The 26,996-nt window shown below is 43.0% G+C and overlaps 1 protein-coding gene across 1 annotated transcript in view; it reads right to left on the bottom strand.

The window, feature by feature from the left end:
• Positions 1 to 26,996, bottom strand: part of NR6A1 (nuclear receptor subfamily 6 group A member 1) — a 611,578-nt gene that overhangs the window by 45,135 nt on the left and 539,447 nt on the right. The window contains exons 4-5 of the mRNA XM_053695705.1: positions 8,886 to 9,116; positions 300 to 355 (exon numbers count right to left, since the gene is read on the bottom strand). Coding sequence (XP_053551680.1) covers positions 300 to 355; positions 8,886 to 9,116 — 287 coding nt within the window. The remainder of the gene's footprint in view (positions 1 to 299; positions 356 to 8,885; positions 9,117 to 26,996) is intronic.

Here is a 26,996-nt window from a genome sequence, read left to right as displayed (position 1 = left end):
CTCCTAAGCTTTATATTCCTGTTTTATAAATAAAGATAGCAAGAGAACAAAGAAAAATCGATAATAGGAGTAAATTAGAAAGTTTCTTAAAATTGCTGCTCTATCTGATTCGTGAAAGAAACAAATTGGGTTCAGTGTCCCTTTAATGTAAATGTTCTGCCATACGCTGTTTATCTGCAGGATGTGATTATACGAGTTGTCCACTAGGTGGTGCAAGCACACAGCCGAGAGATTATCACTAAGCTATTACATCGCTCTATGGCCATAAGGGTTATTAGCAGCCCCAATAAGTGTCTCACCTGTACAGGTCCGATGCTCTTGTTCCTTCCTCCTGGCATCCCATCCTCTCTTATTGCTGAAAGATAATGACATAATCATTGTAGCATGTGCACGAGCATATGTCTTATGTGTATGGGGTCAGGATACTAAAGCTATTCACTGCCCATACCATTTGTAATGTTTTTATGTTCACCGACACCATATTCTGCCTATTCTGCAAATGATAAAGGATTATTTCTTCACCCAAACCAAGAAGCGGTTAGTAAAAAAGAACACTGAGTGTAGCTCTTCCTACAACCACAAGGTGGCGCCCACTACCTACACTTTGTGTGTAATTGACAAACAGCACATTAAGCAGAAGACTTCAGGCCTTGGTCATTAGTAGGGAGTCAGATCAGCTTCCCTGCAGAGGTGGGAGCCATACATGACCCCCACCTCTCCCCTTCCTTCCTTTCCCCCCTTTGGGCACAGGCTCATTGCCATAGAGCAAATGGCTGGGAAGTTTATGGCCCCCTGGGTGAGCTGATAACCAAGTGCGCGGGGTTACTGATCTCTCCATACAAAAGGTTGTGCAAATTCCCCTACATTTAGCCACCAATTAACAAGCGCTACCCAGGTGCTGAACCAAAAAGGGGCCAGCTCCTAAGCTTACGTTCCTGCCTTTTCAAATAAAGATACCAAGAGAGCGTAGACAAACTGATAAGAGGAGTAAATTAGAAAATTGCTGCTCTATCTGAATCATGAAAGTGTAATTCTGACTAGACTGTCCCTTTAAAAACAGACTTGAAGGGTCTGTAGGGCTAATATTACAGAGCATGTTTGCACTATGTTTACATAAACGGAAGGGCACAGTAGATTGTAAGCTCATCTGAGCAGAGCCCCCTTCCTGCCTGTAACAGTAAAGTCAGGATTCAGAAAGAGCAGTCTACTTCTATTATCAAACTTACTTTGTTCTCTTGATATCCTTTGTAAAGAGTACAGCTAGGTAGGCTGATAGGAGCTCAGGAGCGTGCACGTGTCGGTGGCAGTCTATGGCAGCAGCATTTGTAACAATGTATAACATTGCTATAGACAATGTTGCAAACAATGCGGCCAGATGGCTAGGAATACATGAACGCTCCTGAGCTCACCTAGGTTTACTCTTTAACAAAGAATACCAAGAGAACTAAGCTAAAAGATGACAGAAGTAATTTGGTAAGTTGTTTAAAACGTTATGCCCTATCCAGTCCATTTAAGTTTATATTTGACTTTACAAATAGACTGCAGAATACAGTTTCACCAGTAGCAACATGCAAGCCGTGCACGTGCAGCCAATAACTGAGCAGTCTCAGATTGCCGGGGACATTGCATCTGTACCTAGGTATGCAATGGGAGTCATATTTATCAGAACATTTCTCACAGGACGTTATACTGAGCATTAAGCATGATTTGTAGCATAGCGTCATGTATTCTCCTTATTGTAGGAGTCACAAATAATATATACAATTTGCTAGCACAATTTGCAGGGTTTTGCTAATCAAGAGTAGCACAGGAATACACCCCTTAAAAACCCATAGAAAGGTATTTAAAATATTGACAATTCTTTAATGTAGCAATAATATTGGCTAATAATGTAAATTTCCTACAAACAGACAGTCTCTGCCAGCTAGACACATGCAAAGCGCTGATAAGTAGGTGCTACACAGATATATGAGAACGCTCATTCCTACAGCTAAGGTAACAAAATGATTTAAATGTTAATCTACTGTGCAAATGGATCTAAATCAGGGACAGATAACTGGTGGCTCTCAGTCTCTGCAGCCCCTGGGAGACAAAGCGTAACTAACAATGGGTGCTTTAGGGACTTCCGGGGGGTGGGGCCTACATTTATATTGTAACTTACTGATCTAAAGGATAAACAACTCTCCCAGATAGAAATAAACATCTGAATGTCTAATGCTATGTGCACAAGCGCTGGGCTCGTGTCCCTTACAGTGATGTGTGTGACATAATAAGCACTTTATATGGAAGTGTAGACATAAAACTGTATGTAATGCAGTAGTAGCCAATAGCTCACCTCTCTTTATATAGGGTGGGTTATGGCTTTCATCAAACTGTTAGGCTTGTGCACGGCTTGTGACAGTGTATAACAGACAGTATCTCCCCCGGTAGCTCACCTCTCTTTATATAGGGTGAGTTATGGCTTTCATCAGACTGTTAGGCTTGTGCACGGCTTGTGATAGCGTATAACAGACAGTATCTCCCCCAGTAGCTAACCTCTCTTTATATAGGGTGAGTTATGGCTTTCATCAGACTGTAAGGCTTGTGCACAGCTTGTGACAGTGTATAACAGACAGTATCTCCCCAAGTAGCTCACCTCTCTTTATATAGGGTGAGTTATGGCTTTCATCAGACTGTTAGGCTTGTGCACGGCTTGTGACAGTGTATAACAGACAGTATCTTCCCCAGTAGCTCACCTCTCTTTATATAGGGTGGGTTATGGCTTTCATCAGACTGTTAGGCTTGTGCACAGCTTGTGACAGTGTATAACAGACAGTATCTCCCCAAGTAGCTCACCTCTCTTTATATAGGGTGAGTTATGGCTTTCATCAGACTGTTAGGCTTGTGCACGGCTTGTGACAGTGTATAACAGACAGTATCTTCCCCAGTAGCTCACCTCTCTTTATATAGGGTGGGTTATGGCTTTCATCAGACTGTTAGGCTTGTGCACAGCTTGTGACAGTGTATAACAGACAGTATCTCCCCCAATAGCTCACCTCTCTTTATATAGGGTGAGTTATGGCTTTCATCAGACTGTTAGGCTTGTGCACGGCTTGTGACAGTGTATAACAGACAGTATCTTCCCCAGTAGCTCACCTCTCTTTATATAGGGTGGGTTATGGCTTTCATCAGACTGTTAGGCTTGTGCACAGCTTGTGACAGTGTATAACAGACAGTATCTCCCCCAATAGCTAAGCTTTTATCTATGGATCTGATTTCTGCTTGAAAAACCTGTTTTATCTGAGTGCCGTCCTCAGGGGATCCTGTTTCTTTATAAGGAATTGTTCTCAGCACAATTATAGGTTTTAGGTCTCCAGTGCTCGGGGGGACCAGTGCTGTTCTATAGAGCATCATATTATAGCCCTTTTATTAACCCTTCTGATGCCAACAGCACCTCCGTGTGAGGCAGTAACCGTTAGCGGATGGATTAGCTACACAAAGCTTCAGTTGTTCAGACCCTAAGGGACAATGATGCGTACGCTGCACCCCACTCGCTATAGAAACTGTGTGTCCCGTAATATTATTGGGAAATCATGCTCTGTTAAAGGGACATGAAACCCTATAATGTCCTTACATGATTTACTGTAGGCAGAAGAGACAATTTGAAACTTTCCAGTTTACTTCTATTATCAAATGTGCTTCATTCTCTTGATATCTTTTGTTGAAGGAGCAGCAATGCCCTACTGGTTTCTAACTGAACATATGGGTGAGCCAATGACAATCAGTATATATATGCAGCCACCAATCAGCAGCTAGAACCTAGGATCTTTGCTGCTCCTGAGCTTTCCTAGATAAACTTTTCATCAAAGGATAACAAGAGAAGGAAGCAAATTAAATAATAGAAGTAAATTGGAAATTTGTATAAAATTGTGTGTTCTGTCTAAATCATGAAATAAATTATTTGGGTTTCATGTCCCTTTAAAGTGGTAGCTCCTGGTCAGTAGGAAGGTAGCAGATACATAGATATGCCTCCCAGCAGATAATATAGCGCATAGTTTAGTAATGCTGAAGGGTATGTGCCAAACTAAACCGCACATGACATGGGGAGGGTTGGCGAGAGCAGGATAGTTTGATTAAAGGGGTCAGTATGTGGACCATACCAAGTGGGAAAGGCGTTGTGAGCCAATGACACTGCAGTAGTGCTATCTACATGCAAGAAACAAGAGACAGGAGACCGTACAAAGCTGAGACAGTAAGAATAGTCTCACTGGCATTATGTGACAGTTGTGGATACAGCTGTCACAATGTCATCTGTCACAACATGTAACATCCTCTCATAACAGTAATCTGTAGTCTGGGACCTCCTGCTATAACACCCCTATATTTCAGTTCTTATTGTCTCCTTTAGGCCACACCTACAGACTGCTGAACATCAACACTGCAACCTCTTTGGTCTTTAGAGCATATTCCAGTCATGGTAACAAAGTATCCACTGATGCCAAAACAGATTCTGGGACAGCTAAGCCCAATAAATATATAATAATTTAATAAATCCCAGTATGGACCAGGGAAGTCTGTAGGTCAAATTACTGATTGCAGGGGGAATTCTATGGATCTCAGTATACCAATCCTGTTTTACAGATTACAAGTTAATTTCTCTGATCACAGTAAAGATCCCAGGGGTAACGCCAAAGATCCAAGTACTGATCCTGGGGGGAGGGACCCTTAAATAAAACCAGTGCTGATCTCAAGCAAACTCCACAGATTAAAACTCTGCACCCATGTTCTACCAGTGATTCTAGCAATGACCTCTTGGTAGCTCCACAAAGAAGAATACAGATCCGGTAATTATTCCACTAATCATAGTGCAAATTTCAGGGTAACTCCACTGATTGTAGAACCTATCTTAGAGAAATGTATCTGATCCAAAACAAACTAAACTGAACCACTTACTAATCCAATGTTAATTCTCTTGTTCTAGTACAGACCATTAATGAACTCCACCAATCGCAATATAGGTACAATTACTGATCTTAATCCATTAATCCTAGTGCTGGTCTAAGGACAACCTCCAAAGACCCAAGCAATAATTCAATTGTAATTCCACCGATTACACAGTTCTGGTCCCAGGGTGAAATCTAAAGACCTCAGTAGTTATCCTGAGGTAGCTCCAAAGATCTGAATTCTGATCTAGTAGGAACGCTAATTATCACAGTCCAGATCCCAGGGTAAATCTACTTATTCCAGTACTGATCCTTTAGTAACCTTACTAATAATTTGTATCAACAAATAGCCATGAAGGGCACCATGGATCTACTAATCCTAGCGTAAAACCCTGAAGCATTACTCATAGTCATACAAGGCTGGATCAGCCTACCGGGACACCAAAAGATTTCCCAGTGGGCTTCAGGAGCTGGGGCTGGCCAGCTACAACTTAAGGGGGCGGTGCTGCTGGTGAGGCCATGCAGCTATATCACCTCTCTTGTTTTCTCCTATGGGCTATATGTATTAAAGTGCCATAAAACATGTTGATATCTGTGCATATCCTAAAGGTCTAATTAATTAAATAAATAGTATGCATAAAAAAATTGTTTACAAATTGCTGACAAGTATTTAAAGAAAAAAAGAAAAAAAAGAAAAAATACTTAAATAGCCATGCTGTCTGGAGGAATCTGATCCACCCTCCCTTATCAATGTTTAGACACAGGCATTGTATTTCAACTGAGCTCACAGCTTCTAGGCAGGCTCCAGCAGATGATCCCTATTCATTTGTGTATTCTACCAAAGCAACAATATATATATATAGATATAGATAGATAGATAGATAGATAGATAGATAGATAGATACATAGAAGGAAATGCATTTTATTTTTTTAACTACAAACTAATATAATTTAATTCTGAAAAAAATATTGGGGAAGGAGTATCAAAGAAATCACCTCAAAAAATGGGGCATGTGCATATTACAGACTTAATGGAAAATATGGTTAGTTCTTTTTGTTCCCAGTACGGCCCTGTAGTCATAGTATGGAAAAGTCAAGCACTCCACTGGTTTACCTACAGATCCCTAAATTACTAACCAAATACAGATCATGCACTTATAGGTCCCAGAGGTGATACACAGGTGCCAGGATATAATTACTATTTTATGGGCACACCACTTGGTCGATTTGACTGACCACCCAGATAAAACGTAACCCAATATTAATTTAAAAATTGCTAATAATGTTTTCAGTGCTTGTTGCGCATATGTTTAATTATGCAATTAATGTGTGCTTTGGATAGCTTAAGTAAGATTTATAAATAATAGAAAAGGTTATAATTAGCCACCTGGCAGGCAAAAGGTTATGCTGCAGAATACAAAACCATGTAGCACTATATTAATCCCACTACAGATCAGTATTAAACTCTTCCCACTAAAAAGCAGCACCTTAAAGGGATAGTAAACCCAAATTGTTTCCTTCATAATTCATATAGAGCAGTCATTTTTTTAGCAACTTTCTAATTTACTCCTATTATCAATTTTTCTTAGTTCTCTTGGTATCTTTATTCGAAAAAGTAGGAATGTAAGCTAAGTAGTTGGACCAGTTTTGGTTCAGAACCCTGGCTAACGCTTCTGATTGGTGGCTACATTTAACCACCAAATGCAAGTGCAACCCAGTTACTGAACCAAAAATGGTTCGGCAATTAAGCTTTACATCCCTGCTTTTCAAATAAAGATACCAAGCGAACAAAGAAAATGTGCTAATAGCAGTAAATTGGAAAGTTGCTTAAAATATCATGCTCTATCTGAATCATGAAAGTTTAATTTTGACTTTAGTGTCACTTTAATAAGCCCACTAAAGGTAACGAATTTACTGTTCCCAGTACAGATCCGCGTATTACACCACCGATGCCTGTACAGATCAGCGTATTACACCACCGATGCCTGTACAGATCAGCGTATTACACCACCGATGCCTGTACAGATCAGCGTATTACACCACCGATGCCTGTACAGATCAGCGTATTACACCACCGATGCCTGTACAGATCAGCGTATTACACCACTGATGCCTGTACAGATCAGCGTATTACACCACTGATGCCTGTACAGATCCGCGTATTACACCACCGATGCCTGTACAGATCAGCGTATTACACCACCGATGCCTGTACAGATCAGCGTATTACACCACCGATGCCTGTACAGATCAGCGTATTACACCACCGATGCCTGTACAGATCAGCGTATTACACCACAGATGCCTGTACAGATCAGCGTATTACACCACCGATGCCTGTACAGATCAGCGTATTACACCACTGATGCCTGTACAGATCAGCGTATTACACCACCGATGCCTGTACAGATCAGCGTATTACACCACTGATGCCTGTACAGATCAGCGTATTACACCACCGATGCCTGTACAGATCAGCGTATTACACCACCGATGCCTGTACAGATCAGCGTATTACACCACCGATGCCTGTACAGATCAGCGTATTACACCACTGATGCCTGTACAGATCAGCGTATTACACCACCGATGCCTGTACAGATCAGCGTATTACACCACTGATGCCTGTACAGATCAGCGTATTACACCACTGATGCCTGTACAGATCAGCGTATTACACCACCGATGCCTGTACAGATCAGCGTATTACACCACCGATGCCTGTACAGATCAGCGTATTACACCACCGATGACTGTACAGATCAGCGTATTACACCACCGATGCCTGTACAGATCAGCGTATTACACCACCGATGCCTGTACAGATCAGCGTATTACACCACCGATGCCTGTACAGTTCAGCGTATTACACCACCGATGCCTGTACAGATCAGCGTATTACACCACCGATGCCTGTACAGATCAGCGTATTACACCACCGATGCCTGTACAGATCAGCGTATTACACCACCGATGCCTGTACAGATCAGCGTATTACACCACAGATGCCTGTACAGATCAGCGTATTACACCACCGATGCCTGTACAGATCAGCGTATTACACCACCGATGCCTGTACAGATCAGCGTATTACACCACCGATGCCTGTACAGATCAGCGTATTACACCACCGATGCCTGTACAGATCAGCGTATTACACCACCGATGCCTGTACAGATCAGCGTATTACACCACTGATGCCTGTACAGATCAGCGTATTACACCACCGATGCCTGTACAGATCAGCGTATTACACCACCGATGCCTGTACAGATCAGCGTATTACACCACTGATGCCTGTACAGATTAGCGTATTACACCACCGATGCCTGTACAGATCAGCGTATTACACCACTGATGCCTGTACAGATTAGCGTATTACACCACCGATGCCTGTACAGATCAGCGTATTACACCACCGATGCCTGTACAGATCAGCGTATTACACCACCGATGCCTGTACAGATCAGCGTATTACACCACTGATGCCTGTACAGATTAGCGTATTACACCACCGATGCCTGTACAGATCAGCGTATTACACCACTGATGCCTGTACAGATTAGCGTATTACACCACCGATGCCTGTACAGATCAGCGTATTACACCACCGATGCCTGTACAGATCAGCGTATTACACCACTGATGCCTGTACAGATTAGCGTATTACACCACCGATGCCTGTACAGATCAGCGTATTACACCACTGATGCCTGTACAGAATAGCGTATTACACCACCGATGCCTGTACAGATCAGCGTATTACACCACCGATGCCTGTACAGATCAGCGTATTACACCACTGATGCCTGTACAGATTAGCGTATTACACCACCGATGCCTGTACAGATCAGCGTATTACACCACTGATGCCTGTACAGATCGTAGTGGTGCTTATAAAGATGGTTGACAACAGTGTCAGCTATGTACAATACGGTACACACAATCCTAGAATGCTCTCACCTTTCCTGTTCATTCCCATCTGAAGGCACTTGAGGAGCCGGCAGTATTGGCAGCGGTTCCTCTGCTTGCGCGACATGACGCAGTTCTTGTCACGGCTGCATCTGTAAACGCGCTTATTGCAGATGCTCCGCTTGAAAAATCCCTTGCATCCTTCACATGAAATGATCCCATAATGCAGTCCGGTGGCTCGGTCCCCACATATAAGGCACGCTCGCTGGTCAACACGGTCATCTACAAGACAGAAGAAAACATGTTTTTTATTATTAATTTAATGTCCCTTTAAACTAAATCAGAGGAGCTGTTAAAAGCCAAAGCAATTCATTTTGAAGGGACATTATAGTGTAAAAATGAAATGCTTGATTTTGTTAACTCTTCAATTAAACACATAGTCCAAGCTGCACTCTAGGAATACCCCATTCTGCATTTTGACTATGTATTTATCCCTTTTGCAGGGGGGTAAATGTTGTAAGGAAAACAGAATTTATGTTTACCTGATAAATTTCTTTCTCCAACGGTGTGTCCGGTCCACGGCGTCATCCTTACTTGTGGGATATTCTCTTCCCCAACAGGAAATGGCAAAGAGCCCAGCAAAGCTGGTCACATGATCCCTCCTAGGCTCCGCCTACCCCAGTCATTCGACCGACGTTAAGGAGGAATATTTGCATAGGAGAAACCATATGGTACCGTGGTGACTGTAGTTAAAGAAAATAAATTATCAGACCTGATTAAAAAACCAGGGCGGGCCGTGGACCGGACACACCGTTGGAGAAAGAAATTTATCAGGTAAACATAAATTCTGTTTTCTCCAACATAGGTGTGTCCGGTCCACGGCGTCATCCTTACTTGTGGGAACCAATACCAAAGCTTTAGGACACGGATGAAGGGAGGGAGCAAATCAGGTCACCTAAATGGAAGGCACCACGGCTTGCAAAACCTTTCTCCCAAAAATAGCCTCAGAAGAAGCAAAAGTATCAAACTTGTAAAATTTGGTAAAAGTGTGCAGTGAAGACCAAGTCGCTGCCCTACATATCTGATCAACAGAAGCCTCGTTCTTGAAGGCCCATGTGGAAGCCACAGCCCTAGTGGAATGAGCTGTGATTCTTTCGGGAGGCTGCCGTCCGGCAGTCTCGTAAGCCGATCTGATGATGCTTTTAATCCAAAAAGAGAGAGAGGTAGAAGTTGCTTTTTGACCTCTCCTTTTACCTGAATAAACAACAAACAAGGAAGATGTTTGTCTAAAATCCTTTGTAGCATCTAAATAGAATTTTAGAGCGCGAACAACATCCAAATTGTGCAACAAACGTTCCTTCTTTGAAACTGGTTTCGGACACAGAGAAGGTACGATAATCTCCTGGTTAATGTTTTTGTTAGAAACAACTTTTGGAAGAAAACCAGGTTTAGTACGTAAAACCACCTTATCTGCATGGAACACCAGATAAGGAGGAGAACACTGCAGAGCAGATAATTCTGAAACTCTTCTAGCAGAAGAAATTGCAACTAAAAACAAAACTTTCCAAGATAATAACTTAATATCAACGGAATGTAAGGGTTCAAACGGAACCCCCTGAAGAACTGAAAGAACTAAATTGAGACTCCAAGGAGGAGTCAAAGGTTTGTAAACAGGCTTGATTCTAACCAGAGCCTGAACAAAGGCTTGAACATCTGGCACAGCTGCCAGCTTTTTGTGAAGTAACACCGACAAGGCAGAAATCTGTCCCTTCAGGGAACTTGCAGATAATCCTTTTTCCAATCCTTCTTGAAGGAAGGATAGAATCCTAGGAATCTTAACCTTGTCCCAAGGGAATCCTTTAGATTCACACCAACAGATATATTTTTTCCAAATTTTGTGGTAAATCTTTCTAGTGACAGGCTTTCTGGCCTGAACAAGAGTATCGATAACAGAATCTGAGAATCCTCGCTTCGATAAAATCAAGCGTTCAATCTCCAAGCAGTCAGCTGGAGTGAAACCAGATTCGGATGTTCGAACGGACCCTGAACAAGAAGGTCTCGTCTCAAAGGTAGCTTCCAAGGTGGAGCCGATGACATATTCACCAGATCTGCATACCAAGTCCTGCGTGGCCACGCAGGAGCTATCAAGATCACCGACGCCCTCTCCTGATTGATCCTGGCTACCAGCCTGGGGATGAGAGGAAATGGCGGGAACACATAAGCTAGTTTGAAGGTCCAAGGTGCTACTAGTGCATCCACTAGAGCCGCCTTGGGATCCCTGGATCTGGCCCCGTAGCAAGGAACTTTGAAGTTCTGACGAGAGGCCATCAGATCCATGTCTGGAATGCCCCACAGGTGAGTGACTTGGGCAAAGATTTCCGGATGGAGTTCCCACTCCCCCGGATGCAATGTCTGACGACTCAGAAAATCCGCTTCCCAATTTTCCACTCCTGGGATGTGGATAGCAGACAGGTGGCAGGAGTGAGACTCCGCCCATAGAATGATTTTGGTCACTTCTTCCATCGCTAGGGAACTCCTTGTTCCCCCCTGATGGTTGATGTACGCAACAGTTGTCATGTTGTCTGATTGAAAACGTATGAACTTGGTCCTCGCTAGCTGAGGCCAAGCCTTGAGAGCATTGAATATCGCTCTCAGTTCCAGAATATTTATCGGTAGAAGAGATTCTTCCCGAGACCAAAGACCCTGAGCTTTCAGGGATCCCCAGACCGCGCCCCAGCCCATCAGACTGGCGTCGGTCGTGACAATGACCCACTCTGGTCTGCGGAATGTCATCCCTTGTGACAGGTTGTCCAGGGACAGCCACCAACGGAGTGAGTCTCTGGTCCTCTGATTTACTTGTATCTTCGGAGACAAGTCTGTATAGTCCCCATTCCACTGACTGAGCATGCACAGTTGTAATGGTCTTAGATGAATGCGCGCAAAAGGAACTATGTCCATTGCCGCTACCATCAACCCGATCACTTCCATGCACTGAGCTATGGAAGGAAGAGGAACGGAATGAAGTATCCGACAAGAGTCTAGAAGTTTTGTTTTTCTGACCTCTGTCAGAAAAATCCTCATTTCTAAGGAGTCTATAATTGTTCCCAAGAAGGGAACCCTTGTTGACGGGGATAGAGAACTCTTTTCCACGTTCACTTTCCATCCGTGAGATCTGAGAAAGGCCAGGACGATGTCCGTGTGAGCCTTTGCTTGAGGAAGGGACGACGCTTGAATCAGAATGTCGTCCAAGTAAGGTACTACCGCAACGCCCCTTGGTCGTAGCACAGCTAGAAGGGACCCTAGTACCTTTGTGAAAATCCTTGGAGCAGTGGCTAATCCGAAAGGAAGCGCCACGAACTGGTAATGTTTGTCCAGGAATGCGAACCTTAGGAACCGATGATGTTCCTTGTGGATAGGAATATGTAGATACGCATCCTTTAAATCCACCGTGGTCATGAATTGACCTTCCTGGATGGAAGGAAGAATAGTTCGAATGGTTTCCATCTTGAACGATGGAACCTTGAGAAACTTGTTTAAGATCTTGAGATCTAAGATTGGTCTGAACGTTCCCTCTTTTTTGGGAACTATGAACAGATTGGAGTAGAACCCCATCCCTTGTTCTCTTAATGGAACTGGATGAATCACTCCCATTTTTAACAGGTCTTCTACACAATGTAAGAACGCCTGTCTTTTTATGTGGTCTGAAGACAACTGAGACCTGTGGAACCTCCCCCTTGGGGGAAGTCCCTTGAATTCCAGAAGATAACCTTGGGAGACTATTTCTAGCGCCCAAGGATCCAGAACATCTCTTGCCCAAGCCTGAGCGAAGAGAGAGAGTCTGCCCCCCACCAGATCCGGTCCCGGATCGGGGGCCAACATTTCATGCTGTCTTGGTAGCAGTGGCAGGTTTCTTGGCCTGCTTTCCCTTGTTCCAGCCTTGCATTGGTCTCCAAGCTGGCTTGGCTTGAGAAGCATTACCCTCTTGCTTAGAGGACGTAGCACTTTGGGCTGGTCCGTTTTTACGAAAGGGACGAAAATTAGGTCTATTTTTTGCCTTGAAAGGCCGATCCTGAGGAAGGGCGTGGCCCTTACCCCCAGTGATATCAGAGATAATCTCTTTCAAGTCAGGGCCAAACAGCGTTTTCCCCTTGAAAGGAATGTTCAGTAGCTTGTTCTTGGAAGACGCATCAGCCGACCAAGATTTCAACCAAAGCGCTCTGCGCGCCACAATAGCAAACCCAGAATTCTTAGCCGCTAACCTAGCCAATTGCAAAGTGGCGTCTAGGGTGAAAGAATTAGCCAATTTGAGAGCATTGATTCTGTCCATAATCTCCTCATAAGGAGGAGAATCACTATCGAGCGTCTTTATCAGCTCATCGAACCAGAAACATGCGGCTGTAGCGACAGGGACAATGCATGAAATTGGTTGTAGAAGGTAACCCTGCTGAACAAACATCTTTTTAAGCAAACCTTCTAATTTTTTATCCATAGGATCTTTGAAAGCACAACTATCCTCTATGGGTATAGTGGTGCGTTTGTTTAAAGTGGAAACCGCTCCCTCGACCTTGGGGACTGTCTGCCATAAGTCCTTTCTGGGGTCGACCATAGGAAACAATTTTTTAAATATGGGGGGAGGGACGAAAGGAATACCGGGCCTTTCCCATTCTTTATTAACAATGTCCGCCACCCGCTTGGGTATAGGAAAAGCTTCTGGGAGCCCCGGCACCTCTAGGAACTTGTCCATTTTACATAGTTTCTCTGGGATGACCAACTTTTCACAATCATCCAGAGTGGATAATACCTCCTTAAGCAGAATGCGGAGATGTTCCAACTTAAATTTAAATGCAATCACATCAGGTTCAGCCTGTTGAGAAATGTTCCCTGAATCAGTAATTTCTCCCTCAGACAAAACCTCCCTGGCCCCATCAGACTGGGTTAGGGGCCCTTCAGAGATATTAATATCAGCGTCGTCATGCTCTTCAGTATCTAAAACAGAGCAGCCACGCTTACGCTGACAAGGGTTCATTTTGGCTAAAATGTTTTTGACAGAATTATCCATTACAGCCGTTAATTGTTGCATAGTAAGGAGTATTGGCGCGCTAGATGTACTAGGGGCCTCCTGAGTGGGCAAGACTCGTGTAGACGAAGGAGGGAATGATGCAGTACCATGCTTACTCCCCTCACTTGAGGAATCATCTTGAGCATCATTGTCATTATCACATAAATCACATTTATTTAAATGAATAGGAATTCTGGCTTCCCCACATTCAGAACACAGTCTATCTGGTAGTTCAGACATGTTAAACAGGCATAAACTTGATAACAAAGTACAAAAACGTTTTAAAATAAAACCGTTACTGTCACTTTAAATTTTAAACTGAACACACTTTATTACTGCAATTGCGAAAAAACATGAAGGAATTGTTCAAAATTCACCAAATTTTCACCACAGTGTCTTAAAGCCTTAAAAGTATTGCACACCAAATTTGGAAGCTTTAACCCTTAAAATAACGGAACCGGAGCCGTTTTAAACTTTAACCCCTTTACAGTCCCTGGTATCTGCTTTGCTGAGACCCAACCAAGCCCAAAGGGGAATACGATACCAAATGACGCCTTCAGAAGTCTTTTCTAAGTATCAGAGCTCCTCTCACATGCGACTGCATGCCATGCCTCTCAAAAACAGAATTTATGTTTACCTGATAAATTACTTTCTCCAACGGTGTGTCCGGTCCACGGCGTCATCCTTACTTGTGGGATATTCTCTTCCCCAACAGGAAATGGCAAAGAGCCCAGCAAAGCTGGTCACATGATCCCTCCTAGGCTCCGCCTACCCCAGTCATTCGACCGACGTTAAGGAGGAATATTTGCATAGGAGAAACCATATGGTACCGTGGTGACTGTAGTTTAAAGAAAATAAATTATCAGACCTGATTAAAAAAACCAGGGCGGGCCGTGGACCGGACACACCGTTGGAGAAAGTAATTTATCAGGTAAACATAAATTCTGTTTTCTCCAACATAGGTGTGTCCGGTCCACGGCGTCATCCTTACTTGTGGGAACCAATACCAAAGCTTTAGGACACGGATGAAGGGAGGGAGCAAATCAGGTCACCTAAATGGAAGGCACCACGGCTTGCAAAACCTTTCTCCCAAAAATAGCCTCAGAAGAAGCAAAAGTATCAAACTTGTAAAATTTGGTAAAAGTGTGCAGTGAAGACCAAGTCGCTGCCCTACATATCTGATCAACAGAAGCCTCGTTCTTGAAGGCCCATGTGGAAGCCACAGCCCTAGTGGAATGAGCTGTGATTCTTTCGGGAGGCTGCCGTCCGGCAGTCTCGTAAGCCAATCTGATGATGCTTTTAATCCAAAAAGAGAGAGAGGTAGAAGTTGCTTTTTGACCTCTCCTTTTACCTGAATAAACAACAAACAAGGAAGATGTTTGTCTAAAATCCTTTGTAGCATCTAAATAGAATTTTAGAGCGCGAACAACATCCAAATTGTGCAACAAACGTTCCTTCTTTGAAACTGGTTTCGGACACAGAGAAGGTACGATAATCTCCTGGTTAATGTTTTTGTTAGAAACAACTTTTGGAAGAAAACCAGGTTTAGTACGTAAAACCACCTTATCTGCATGGAACACCAGATAAGGAGAAGAACACTGCAGAGCAGATAATTCTGAAACTCTTCTAGCAGAAGAAATTGCAACTAAAAACAAAACTTTCCAAGATAATAACTTAATATCAACGGAATGTAAGGGTTCAAACGGAACCCCCTGAAGAACTGAAAGAACTAAATTGAGACTCCAAGGAGGAGTCAAAGGTTTGTAAACAGGCTTGATTCTAACCAGAGCCTGAACAAAGGCTTGAACATCTGGCACAGTTGCCAGTTTTTTGTGAAGTAACACCGACAAGGCGGAAATCTGTCCCTTCAGGGAACTTGCAGATAATCCTTTTTCCAATCCTTCTTGAAGGAAGGATAGAATCCTAGGAATCTTAACCTTGTCCCAAGGGAATCCCTTAGATTCACACCAACAGATATATTTTTTCCAAATCTTGTGGTAAATCTTTCGAGTTACAGGCTTTCTGGCCTGAACAAGAGTATCGATAACAGAATCTGAGAATCCTCGCTTCGATAAAGTCAAGCGTTCAATCTCCAAGCAGTCAGCTGGAGTGAAACCAGATTCGGATGTTCGAACGGACCCTGAACAAGAAGGTCTCGTCTCAAAGGTAGCTTCCAAGGTGGAGCCGATGACATATTCACCAGATCTGCATACCAAGTCCTGCGTGGCCACGCAGGAGCTATCAAGATCACCGACGCCCTCTCCTGATTGATCCTGGCTACCAGCCTGGGGATGAGAGGAAACGGCGGGAACACATAAGCTAGTCTGAAGGTCCAAGGTGCCACTAGTGCATCCACTAGAGCCGCCTTGGGATCCCTGGATCTGGACCCGTAGCAGGGAACTTTGAAGTTCTGACGAGAGGCCATTAGATCCATGTCTGGAATGCCCCACAGCTGAGTGACTTGGGCAAAGATTTCCGGATGGAGTTCCCACTCCCCCGGATGCAATGTCTGACGACTCAGAAAATCCGCTTCCCAATTTTCCACTCCTGGGATGTGGATAGCAGACAGGTGGCAGGAGTGAGACTCCGCCCATAGAATAATCTTGGTCACTTCTTCCATCGCTAGGGAACTCCTTGTTCCCCCCTGATGGTTGATGTACGCAACAGTCGTCATGTTGTCTGATTGAAATCGTATGAACTTGGTCCTCGCTAGCTGAGGCCAAGCCTTGAGAGCATTGAATATCGCTCTCAGTTCCAGAATATTTATCGGTAGAAGAGATTCTTCCCGAGACCAAAGACCCTGAGCTTTCAGGGATCCCCAGACCGCGCCCCAGCCCATCAGACTGGCGTCGGTCGTGACAATGACCCACTCTGGTCTGCGGAATGTCATCCCTTGTGACAGGTTGTCCAGGGACAGCCACCAACGGAGTGAGTCTCTGGTCCTCTGATTTACTTGTATCTTTGGAGACAAGTCTGTATAGTCCCCATTCCACTGACTGAGCATGCACATTTGTAATGGTCTTAGATGAATGCGCGCAAAAGGAACTATGTCCATTGCCGCTACCATCAACCCGATCACTTCCATGCACTGAGCTACGGAAGGAAGAGGAACGGAATGAAGTATCCGACAAGAGTCCAGAAGTTTTGTTTTTCTGGCCTCTGTTAGAAAAATCCTCATTTCTGAGGAGTCTATAATTGTTCCCAAGAAGGGAACCCTTGTTGACGGGGATAGAGAACTCTTTTCCACGTTCACTTTCCAGCCGTGAGATCTGAGAAAGGCCAGGACGATGTCCGTGTGAGCCTTTGCTTGAGGAAGGGACGACGCTTGAATCAGAATGTCGTCCAGGTAAGGTACTACTGCAATGCCCCTTGGTCTTAGCACCGCTAGAAGGGACCCTAGTACCTTTGTGAAAATCCTTGGAGCAGTGGCTAATCCGAAAGGAAGCGCCACAAACTGGTAATGTTTGTCCAGGAATGCAAACCTTAGGAACCGATGATGTTCCTTGTGGATAGGAATATGTAGATACGCATCCTTTAAATCCACCGTGGTCATGAATTGACCTTCCTGGATGGAAGGAAGGATAGTTCGAATGGTTTCCATCTTGAACGATGGAACCTTGAGAAATTTGTTTAAGATCTTGAGATCTAAGATTGGTCTGAACGTTCCCTCTTTTTTGGGAACTATGAACAGATTGGAGTAGAACCCCATCCCTTGTTCTCTTAATGGAACAGGATGAATCACTCCCATTTTTAACAGGTCTTCTACACAATGTAAGAACGCCTGTCTTTTTATGTGGTCTGAAGACAACTGAGACCTGTGGAACCTCCCCCTTGGGGGAAGTCCCTTGAATTCCAGAAGATAACCCTGGGAGACTATTTCTAGCGCCCAAGGATCCAGAACATCTCTTGCCCAAGCCTGAGCGAAGAGAGAGAGTCTGCCCCCCACCAGATCCGGTCCCGGATCGGGGGCCAATATTTCATGCTGTCTTGGTAGCAGGGGCAGGTTTCTTGGCCTGCTTTCCCTTGTTCCAGCCTTGCATTGGTCTCCAAGCTGGCTTGGCTTGAGAAGTATTACCCTCTTGCTTAGAGGACGTAGCACTTTGGGCTGGTCCGTTTTTACGAAAGGGACGAAAATTAGGTCTATTTTTTGCCTTGAAAGGCCGATCCTGAGGAAGGGCGTGGCCCTTACCCCCAGTGATATCAGAGATAATCTCTTTCAAGTCAGGGCCAAACAGCGTTTTCCCCTTGAAAGGAATGTTTAGTAGCTTGTTCTTGGAAGACGCATCAGCCGACCAAGATTTCAACCAAAGCGCTCTGCGCGCCACAATAGCAAACCCAGAATTCTTAGCCGCTAACCTAGCCAATTGCAAAGTGGCGTCTAGAGTGAAAGAATTAGCCAATTTGAGAGCATTGATTCTGTCCATAATCTCCTCATAAGGAGGAGAATCACTATCGAGCGCCTTTATCAGTTCATCAAACCAGAAAAATGCGGCTGTAGTGACAGGGACAATGCATGAAATGGGTTGTAGAAGGTAACCCTGCTGAACAAACATCTTTTTAAGCAAACCTTCTAATTTTTTATCCATAGGATCTTTGAAAGCACAACTATCCTCTATGGGTATAGTGGTGCGTTTGTTTAAAGTAGAAACCGCTCCCTCGACCTTGGGGACTGACTGCCATAAGTCCTTTCTGGGGTCGACCATAGGAAACAATTTTTTAAATATGGGGGGAGGGACGAAAGGAATACCGGGCCTTTCCCATTCTTTATTAACAATGTCCGCCACCCGCTTGGGTATAGGAAAAGCTTCTGGGAGCCCCGGCACCTCTAGGAACTTGTCCATTTTACATAGTTTCTCTGGGATGACTAACTTTTCACAATCATCCAGAGTGGATAATACCTCCTTAAGCAAAATGCGGAGATGTTCCAACTTAAATTTAAATGTAACCACATCAGGTTCAGCCTGATGAGAAATGTTCCCTGAATCAGTAATTTCTCCCTCAGACAAAACCTCCCTGGCCCCCTCAGATTGGGTCAGGGGCCCTTCAGAGATATTAATATCAGCGTCGTCATGCTCTTCAGTATCTAAAACAGAGCAGCCACGCTTACGCTGACAAGGGTTCATTTTGGCTAAAATGTTTTTGACAGAATTATCCATTACAGCCGTTAATTGTTGCATAGTAAGGAGTATTGGCGCGCTAGATGTACTAGGGGCCTCCTGAGTGGGCAAGACTCGTGTAGACGAAGGAGGGAATGATGCAGTACCATGCTTACTCCCCTCACTTGAGGAATCATCTTGGGCATCATTGTCATTGTCACATAAATCACATTTATTTAAATGAATAGGAATTCTTTATTACTGCAATTGCGAAAAAACATGAAGGAATTGTTCAAAATTCACCAAATTTTCACCACAGTGTCTTAAAGCCTTAAAAGTATTGCACACCAAATTTGGAAGCTTTAACCCTTAAAATAACGGAACCGGAGCCGTTTTTAACTTTAACCCCTTTACAGTCCCTGGTATCTGCTTTGCTGAGACCCAACCAAGCCCAAAGGGGAATACGATACCAAATGACGCCTTCAGAAGTCTTTTCTAAGTATCAGAGCTCCTCTCACATGCGACTGCATGCCATGCCTCTCAAAAACAAGTGCGCAACACCGGCGCGAAAATGAGACTCTGCCTATGCTTTTGGGAAAGCCCCTAAAGAATAAGGTGTCTAAAACAGTGCCTGCCGATATTATTATATCAAAAAACCCAAATAAAATGATTCCTCAAGGCTAAATATGTGTTAATAATGAATCGATTTAGCCCAGAAAAAGTCTACAGTCTTAATAAGCCCATGTGAAGCCCTTATTTACAATCGTAATAAACATGGCTTACCGGATCCCATAGGGAAAATGACAGCTTCCAGCATTACATCGTCTTGTTAGAATGTGTCATACCTCAAGCAGCAAGAGACTGCACACTGTTCCCCCAACTGAAGTTAATTGCTCTCAACAGTCCTGTGTGGAACAGCCATGGATTTTAGTTACGGTTGCTAAAATCATTTTCCTCATACAAACAGAAATCTTCATCTCTTTTCTGTTTCTGAGTAAATAGTACATACCAGCACTATTTCAAAATAACAAACTCTTGATTGAATAATAAAAAACTACAGTTAAACACTAAAAAACTCTAAGCCATCTCCGTGGAGATGTTGCCTGTACAACGGCAAAGAGAATGACTGGGGTAGGCGGAGCCTAGGAGGGATCATGTGACCAGCTTTGCTGGGCTCTTTGCCATTTCCTGTTGGGGAAGAGAATATCCCACAAGTAAGGATGACGCCGTGGACCGGACACACCTATGTTGGAGAAAACAAGTGCGCCACACCGGCGCGAAAATGAGGCTCTGCTTAAGCTTTGGGAAAGCCCCTAAGGAATAAGGTGTCTAATACAGTGCCTGCCGATATTATTATATCAAAATACCCAGATAAAATGATTCCTCAAGGCTAAATATGTGTTAATAATGAATCGATTTAGCCCAGAAACAGTCTACAGTCTTAATAAGCCCTTGTGAAGCCCTTATTTATGATCGTAATAAACATGGCTTACCGGATCCCATAGGGAAAATGACAGCTTCCAGCATTACATCGTCTTGTTAGAATGTGTCATACCTCAAGCAGCAAGAGACTGCACACTGTTCCCCCAACTGAAGTTAATTGCTCTCAACAGTCCTGTGTGGAACAGCCATGGATTTTAGTTACGGTTGCTAAAATCATTTTCCTCATACAAACAGAAATCTTCATCTCTTTTCTGTTTCTGAGTAAATAGTACATACCAGCACTATTTCAAAATAACAAACTCTTGATTGAATAATAAAAACTACAGTTAAACACTAAAAAACTCTAAGCCATCTCCGTGGAGATGTTGCCTGTACAACGGCAAAGAGAATGACTGGGGTAGGCGGAGCCTAGGAGGGATCATGTGACCAGCTTTGCTGGGCTCTTTGCCATTTCCTGTTGGGGAAGAGAATATCCCACAAGTAAGGATGACGCCGTGGACCGGACACACCTATGTTGGAGAAATAGTGTATTTTATTTTATACTAGAATATCCCTTTAACCCACTACATGATATCAGATTTACTACAAAGACTGCAGCGTTTGAATTTTACATATGGACTAACAGAGGAAGTCATTCAGAACAGCGTTACTGTTAATATTCTTTATTCCTGGGTATTGCACATGACCTCCCGCATACAATACTGAGGTATCTTTCTACTGGACTACTATACGCACAGGGAACATCTAATGTGACATAGAGGGCACTGGAACTTCCTTTAGCTGCCCAGATACAGACGGTGGGAGCAGGAATAGGTCTTACTGGGAGGTACAGCTGGCGGTTTATAACCCAGAAGCACATTATAGAACCCCAAAGTAGGACGGTATGTAAAGAACAAGGGGAGGGGGGACCATACCCTGCATTTATAAACACGCCCCCTCCAACTGAGCACAGGTGCATGCTGGTTTGTTTAAACATAATAAATTAAACACCTCTGGATGACAAAGAAATGCAATGCGAGACTAGATTTAGTGTGAAACAAAATGATACTCAGAAGACTAAACAATAAAAAGCTTTTCTTTTTAAAGGGATATAAAACACCAAAAAACATCATTTATGTAACAACTTACCTGATAAATTCAATTCTTTCATATTGGCAAGAGTCCATGAGCTAGTGATGTATATCCCATACGTCACTAGCTCATGGACTCTTGCCAATTACATGAAAGAAATCATTTCAGACAGAACATACAAATCTAAAAAAAAGTTTCCAATTTATTTCTATTATCAAATGTGCTTTGTTCCCATGATATTCTGTGTTGGAGATACCTAGGTAGTATCTGTAGCCCTACATGGCAGGAACTAGTGCGGCCCTCTAGTGCTCTTGCTAATGGATAACACTCTTGCAAAACTGCTGCCAAATAGTGCTCCAGAAATGGGCCAGCTCCTAAGCTTACGTTCATGCTTTTAAACAAAAGATACCAAGAGAATAAAGAAAAAATGATAATAGAAGTAAATTAGAACGTTGTATAAAATCTCATGCTCTATCTGAATCACAAAAGAAAATTTTTTGGTTTCATATCCCTTTAAAGGGCCATAATACCCAAATGTTTAAACACTTGAAAGTGATGCAGCATAGCTGTAAAAAGCTGACTAGAAAATATCACCTGAACATCTCTATGTAAAAAAGAAATATATTTTACCTTAAAATACCTCAGTAGCCACATCACATTGTAAAGGATTTCTAAGCAGCAAATCAGTATGTCTGTCCCGGGACAGCGGAAGGAGCGAGCTTCGTGAACAATCATCTTATTTCCCTATTCAGTTTAAGGAAGTTTACAATGAAATCTCATGACATCACAGTAAAAGAGTTCATGACCTCAGCACTGCTGATGCTGATTGGCTGCTGTTCATTTCTTCATTTTTTTTTACCTGCAGCTGAGTATAACTTTTTACACAGAACTTACTCTGAGCTCAGGTGATATTTTCCTGTCAGCTTTTTACAGTTATACTGCATCAGTTTCAAGTGATTTAGCATATGAGTATTATGTCCCTTTAAGTGTTGTATTATGCTATTTCATTTAGCATAAATATTATCTCTCTCTAACATCCATCTATCTCTAATTGATCTGCCTATCACTCTATCTATCTATCTATCTATCTATCTATCATCTCTTTCTCTAATCATATTGAATTGTATTTCTCTCTCTCTAATCTTATCTATCTGCCTATATATTTATCTATCTATCTTTATATCCATTTATCTCTAATAGTATTGAATCATATCTCTCTGTCTATCTAATCTTATCTATCTGCCTATCTATCCATCTATTTCTCTCGAATAGTATAGAATCATATCTATCTGCCTATGTATCTATCTATCTATCTATCTATCTAATAATATTGAATTTACCTCTCTCTTATCTATCTCTCTCTCTAATAGTATTGAATCATATCTCTCTGTCTAACTAATCTATCTGCCTATCTCTCTCTCTAATAGTATTGAATCATATATCTCTGTCTATCTAATCTTATCTATCTATCTATCTCTCTAATAGTATTGAATCATATCTGTCTATCTATCTATCTATCTATCTCTCTAATAGTATTTAATCATAACTGTCTATTTAATCTAATCTATCTGCCTATCTCTCTCTCTAATCTTATCTATCTCTCTATCTCTCTAATAGTATTGAATCATATCTGTCTATCTAATCTATCTGCCTATCTCTCTCTCTCTCTGATCTTATCTACCTACCTATCACACATCTATATATCACGTTTCTACAGATCTTGATCTTCGCACCTAGCATTATTGCACAGATTCATTTGTTTAGAAAAACAAAAGCTCTACATAGAAGACTACAGGGGATGTTATCGGATAGATAAAGCCCTTTCTGGAGTGCATTAGACAGAGTTATTGTATGTGACTTGGTGCACTGAGCGTGGTTTAAGATTAAACACAGATCCCACATAATGAGGCTACATGTAGGCTAACAATGCTTCCTGCACATTCATCGCTCTGGCAGATCCGTCTCGGTGTCTGACATCTCTTTCCCTGGAAATGACGGCCCGCCAACAAGGATTGGGCTCAGAGAGACGGCAGCCCCATTCTGTCTCACTGGGGATGTAATAGTTAGACAATCCCAAATCTCACATGACAGCAGCTCTAGCTCCCGGACATACAATTTGCCTCCTTCCTCTGTTTAATCCCAACCTCTCTATTCATGATTTGCAGCCCCGAGCTGTAACTATTCGATTGCCAGAATAGGTTGCCACCCTTTACATGGCAGCAACTTCTGCAACCTAAAGGGTTAAATATAGCGCCACTAGAATGAATAATCTGATAGACCACAAGGGTTACTTGTTATATATATTTTTCCCACTGCAAACAAATGAAGACATTTATAAATGATAGACCTGATGTCAAATTAGGAAGGAACATTTTTATAGTTTTGTCCTTGGCTTTATCACCTCTGGTAGAGGGAACTAAACAAACAATATGTATAACTGGATTCCTTAGAAGTGCACAGGATTAGCTATTTTATTCTAATAAATGTTTCTTTATTACAGTAAATGTTTTCTTTGCTTCATCTGGAAGTATTTTAAAATGTATTAGCTCATTTTTATTTTTTGAATTGATGTTTCTTGTTTTTTTGTGCATAGATGCCATAGAGCTGTGGGAGTGGTCCTTATGAGCCAATGAGCAATGTGTCCTAAACATGTACTTCCTGTTAATTTAAAAACAGCTTTAACCCTTTACGTTCGCATGATGACGTGTGGTTGTCATCCACACAATGTACTAAGCATGATGACCACGTGTTGTCATCCAGGGAAGGCACTTTCGGATCTCATCCGGTATCTCCCAGTGAATCCATTATCGCTGGTGACGTCACCGTGTATGTGCGTTTTGATGTCACCAAGCTCCAGAAACCTGGAACTGCCGGGAAGAAGAAGGTCACTTAAAGGGAAATCAAACCAAAAATCTTGCTTTCATGATTCAGAGAGAGCATGCATTTTTTAAACAGCTTTCCAATTAAGTTAGTTATATTTTACTTCCGACTGCATCATGTGACAGCCATCAGCCAATCACAAAATGCATATACGTGTATATATATTCGGTGAGTCTTGCACATGCTCAGTAGGAGATGGTGCCTCAGAAAGTTAAATATAATAAGACTATGCACATTTTTTTAATGGATGTGAATTGGAAAGTTGTTTTGAATCGTCTGCTGCATCTGAATCATGAGAGTTTCATTCTGACTTCAGTGGTCTTTAATAGGATATATTTATCAGTACCGGTGTATGACCACATCTCATTCATTACACTGCGCTTTATCAGAACTAAAAGACTATGATACTGCTGCTGTCTTACCGAGCAGGAACAGCTGTGAGAACCTTACACACTGTACTGCAAACCTACAGTTTGTGTCTGCTGAATAAACATCTGAATTCCTTTAGCCTCCGCTGACCCCTTCACAGCCACCTGTGCTGACATAGATGATTTATCAGCTACACTGGTGGTACAAACAATATACACACAAGTCCATTTGCTGCAAGATGTAAGTTCCTGAGGGCCACTTCTTGTTTATAAACATACTGGTTAGCTCTGCTTGGCATAAGATGCAAGGGCCATTATTTCTAGTGACCCTTGTGCCAGTGCACAGAAGGGGGTATTATACGTGTACCACTGATGAGACTGGATGAGGACCTATAGAGGGGACACCTCTCTATGGCTTTTGCATTTTGATTTATTTAAGGGGGGGGAGGCAAAAGATTCAAGGAATTCCATTCAATGGAAAGAAATGTCAGACCTGTCGCCTGAGGCTATTTATATGTCGGGAGGGGCAGAGAGCTGACAATGAAGAGCTATCAACAGGGGACATTCCATGGGCATTGCCATTCAGTTACTGTACTGACAGGACCACAAGGACACCATAAAGCATGAATAGGGTAGAAAGCAGGAGAGCTACTGGCCAAAAACAAATCCATCAATACGCAAAAAGTGCTGACCTCTAGCAAACATCAGCTAAATAATGTAATGGAGCGGGGGAAGTGATGTCATTGCATGTGCTAGTGTAATGCTAAGCAGGAAGTGCCAGGGACTGGGTGTATATGGCTGTTATTTTATATATAGTTTACCAGCAGTCAGAGGGGTGTTACTGGCCCACTCAATGCTAAACATACACAGAAGACTATTATCTAATTCACCCTCTGCAATTTGTTCTCTACACTCACCAAACTCTACATCCCTTGTCCTGGGCAGAACTCACAGAGTATATGCAGTCTGCTAACTCAGAGAACATTGGATGCAAAATCCACTAGGGGAAGGGATAGAGAGAATGAAGGAGAGACAGGGAGTGAGGAAGAGAGAGAGGGGGGGAGAGAGTGAGGGAAAGAGAGAGGGAAAGTGAGAGTGAGGGAAAGTGAGAGTGAGGGAAAGAGAGAGTGAGGGAAAGTGAGAGTGAGGGAAAGTGAGAGTGAGGGAAAGTGAGAGTGAGGGAAAGAGAGAGTGAGGGAAAGTGAGAGTGAGGGAAAGTGAGAGTGAGGGAAAGAGAGAATGAGGGAAAGTGAGAGTGAGGGAAAGTGAGAGTGAGGGAAAGAGAGAGTGAGGGAAAGTGAGAGTGAGGGAAAGAGAGAATGAGGGAAAGTGAGAGTGAGGGAAAGTGAGAGTGAGGGAAAGAGAGAGTGAGAGAGACAGAATGAGTAAGAGAGAGGCAGAGAATGAAAGAGTGTAATAGAAAAGGAAACAGACAGAGAGAGGGAGGGTGAGAGACAGATAGAGATGTAGAGAGAGGCAGAGAATGAGGGAGAGAAAAAGAAAGAGTGAGAGAGGGAAAGAGAGAAAGAGTGAGTGAGAGAGAGAAAGAGTGAGGGAAAGAGAGTGAGAGAAAGAGAGAGTGAGAGAAAGAGAGAGTGAGGGAAAGAGAGAGTGAGGGAAAGAGAGAGTGAGGGAAAGAGAGAGTGAGGGAAAGAGAGAGTGAGGGAAAGAGAGAGTGAGGGAAAGAGAGAGTGAGGAAAAGAGAGAGTGAGGAAAAGAGAGAGTGAGGGAAAGAGAGAGTGAGGGAAAGAAAGAGTGAGGGAAAGAGAGAGTGAGAGAGACAGAGTAAGAGAGAGGAAGAGAATGAGAGAGTGTAAGAGAAAAGGAAACAGACAGAGAAAGGGAGGGTGAGAGACAGATAGAGATGTAGAGAGAGACAGAGAATGCGATAGTGTAAGAGAAAGGGAAACAGACAGAGAGGGAGGGAGAGAAAAAGGAAGAGTGAGAGTGAGTGAGTGAGAGAGAGAGAGAAAGAGTGAGAGTGAGTGAGAGAGTGAGTGAGCAAAAGAGAGTGAGAGAAAGAAAGAGAGTGAGAGAAAGAGAGAGAGGGTGAGTGAGAGAGAGAGAAAGAGTGAGTGAGAGTGAAAGAGTGAGATAGGGAGTGAGAGAGAAAGAGAGTGAGTGAGAAAGAAAGAGAAAGAGAGTGAGTGAGAGAAAGAGTGAGTGAGAAAGAAAGAGAAAGAGAGTGAGTGAGAGAGAAAGAGTGAGTGAGAAAGAAAGAGAGTGAGTGAGAAAGAAAGAAAGA

The sequence above is a fragment of the Bombina bombina genome, chromosome 12 (assembly GCF_027579735.1).
Source record: "Bombina bombina isolate aBomBom1 chromosome 12, aBomBom1.pri, whole genome shotgun sequence".
In the NCBI taxonomy this organism is placed as follows: Eukaryota; Metazoa; Chordata; class Amphibia; order Anura; family Bombinatoridae; genus Bombina; species Bombina bombina.
This window is presented reverse-complemented; position numbering and strand designations above follow the sequence as displayed.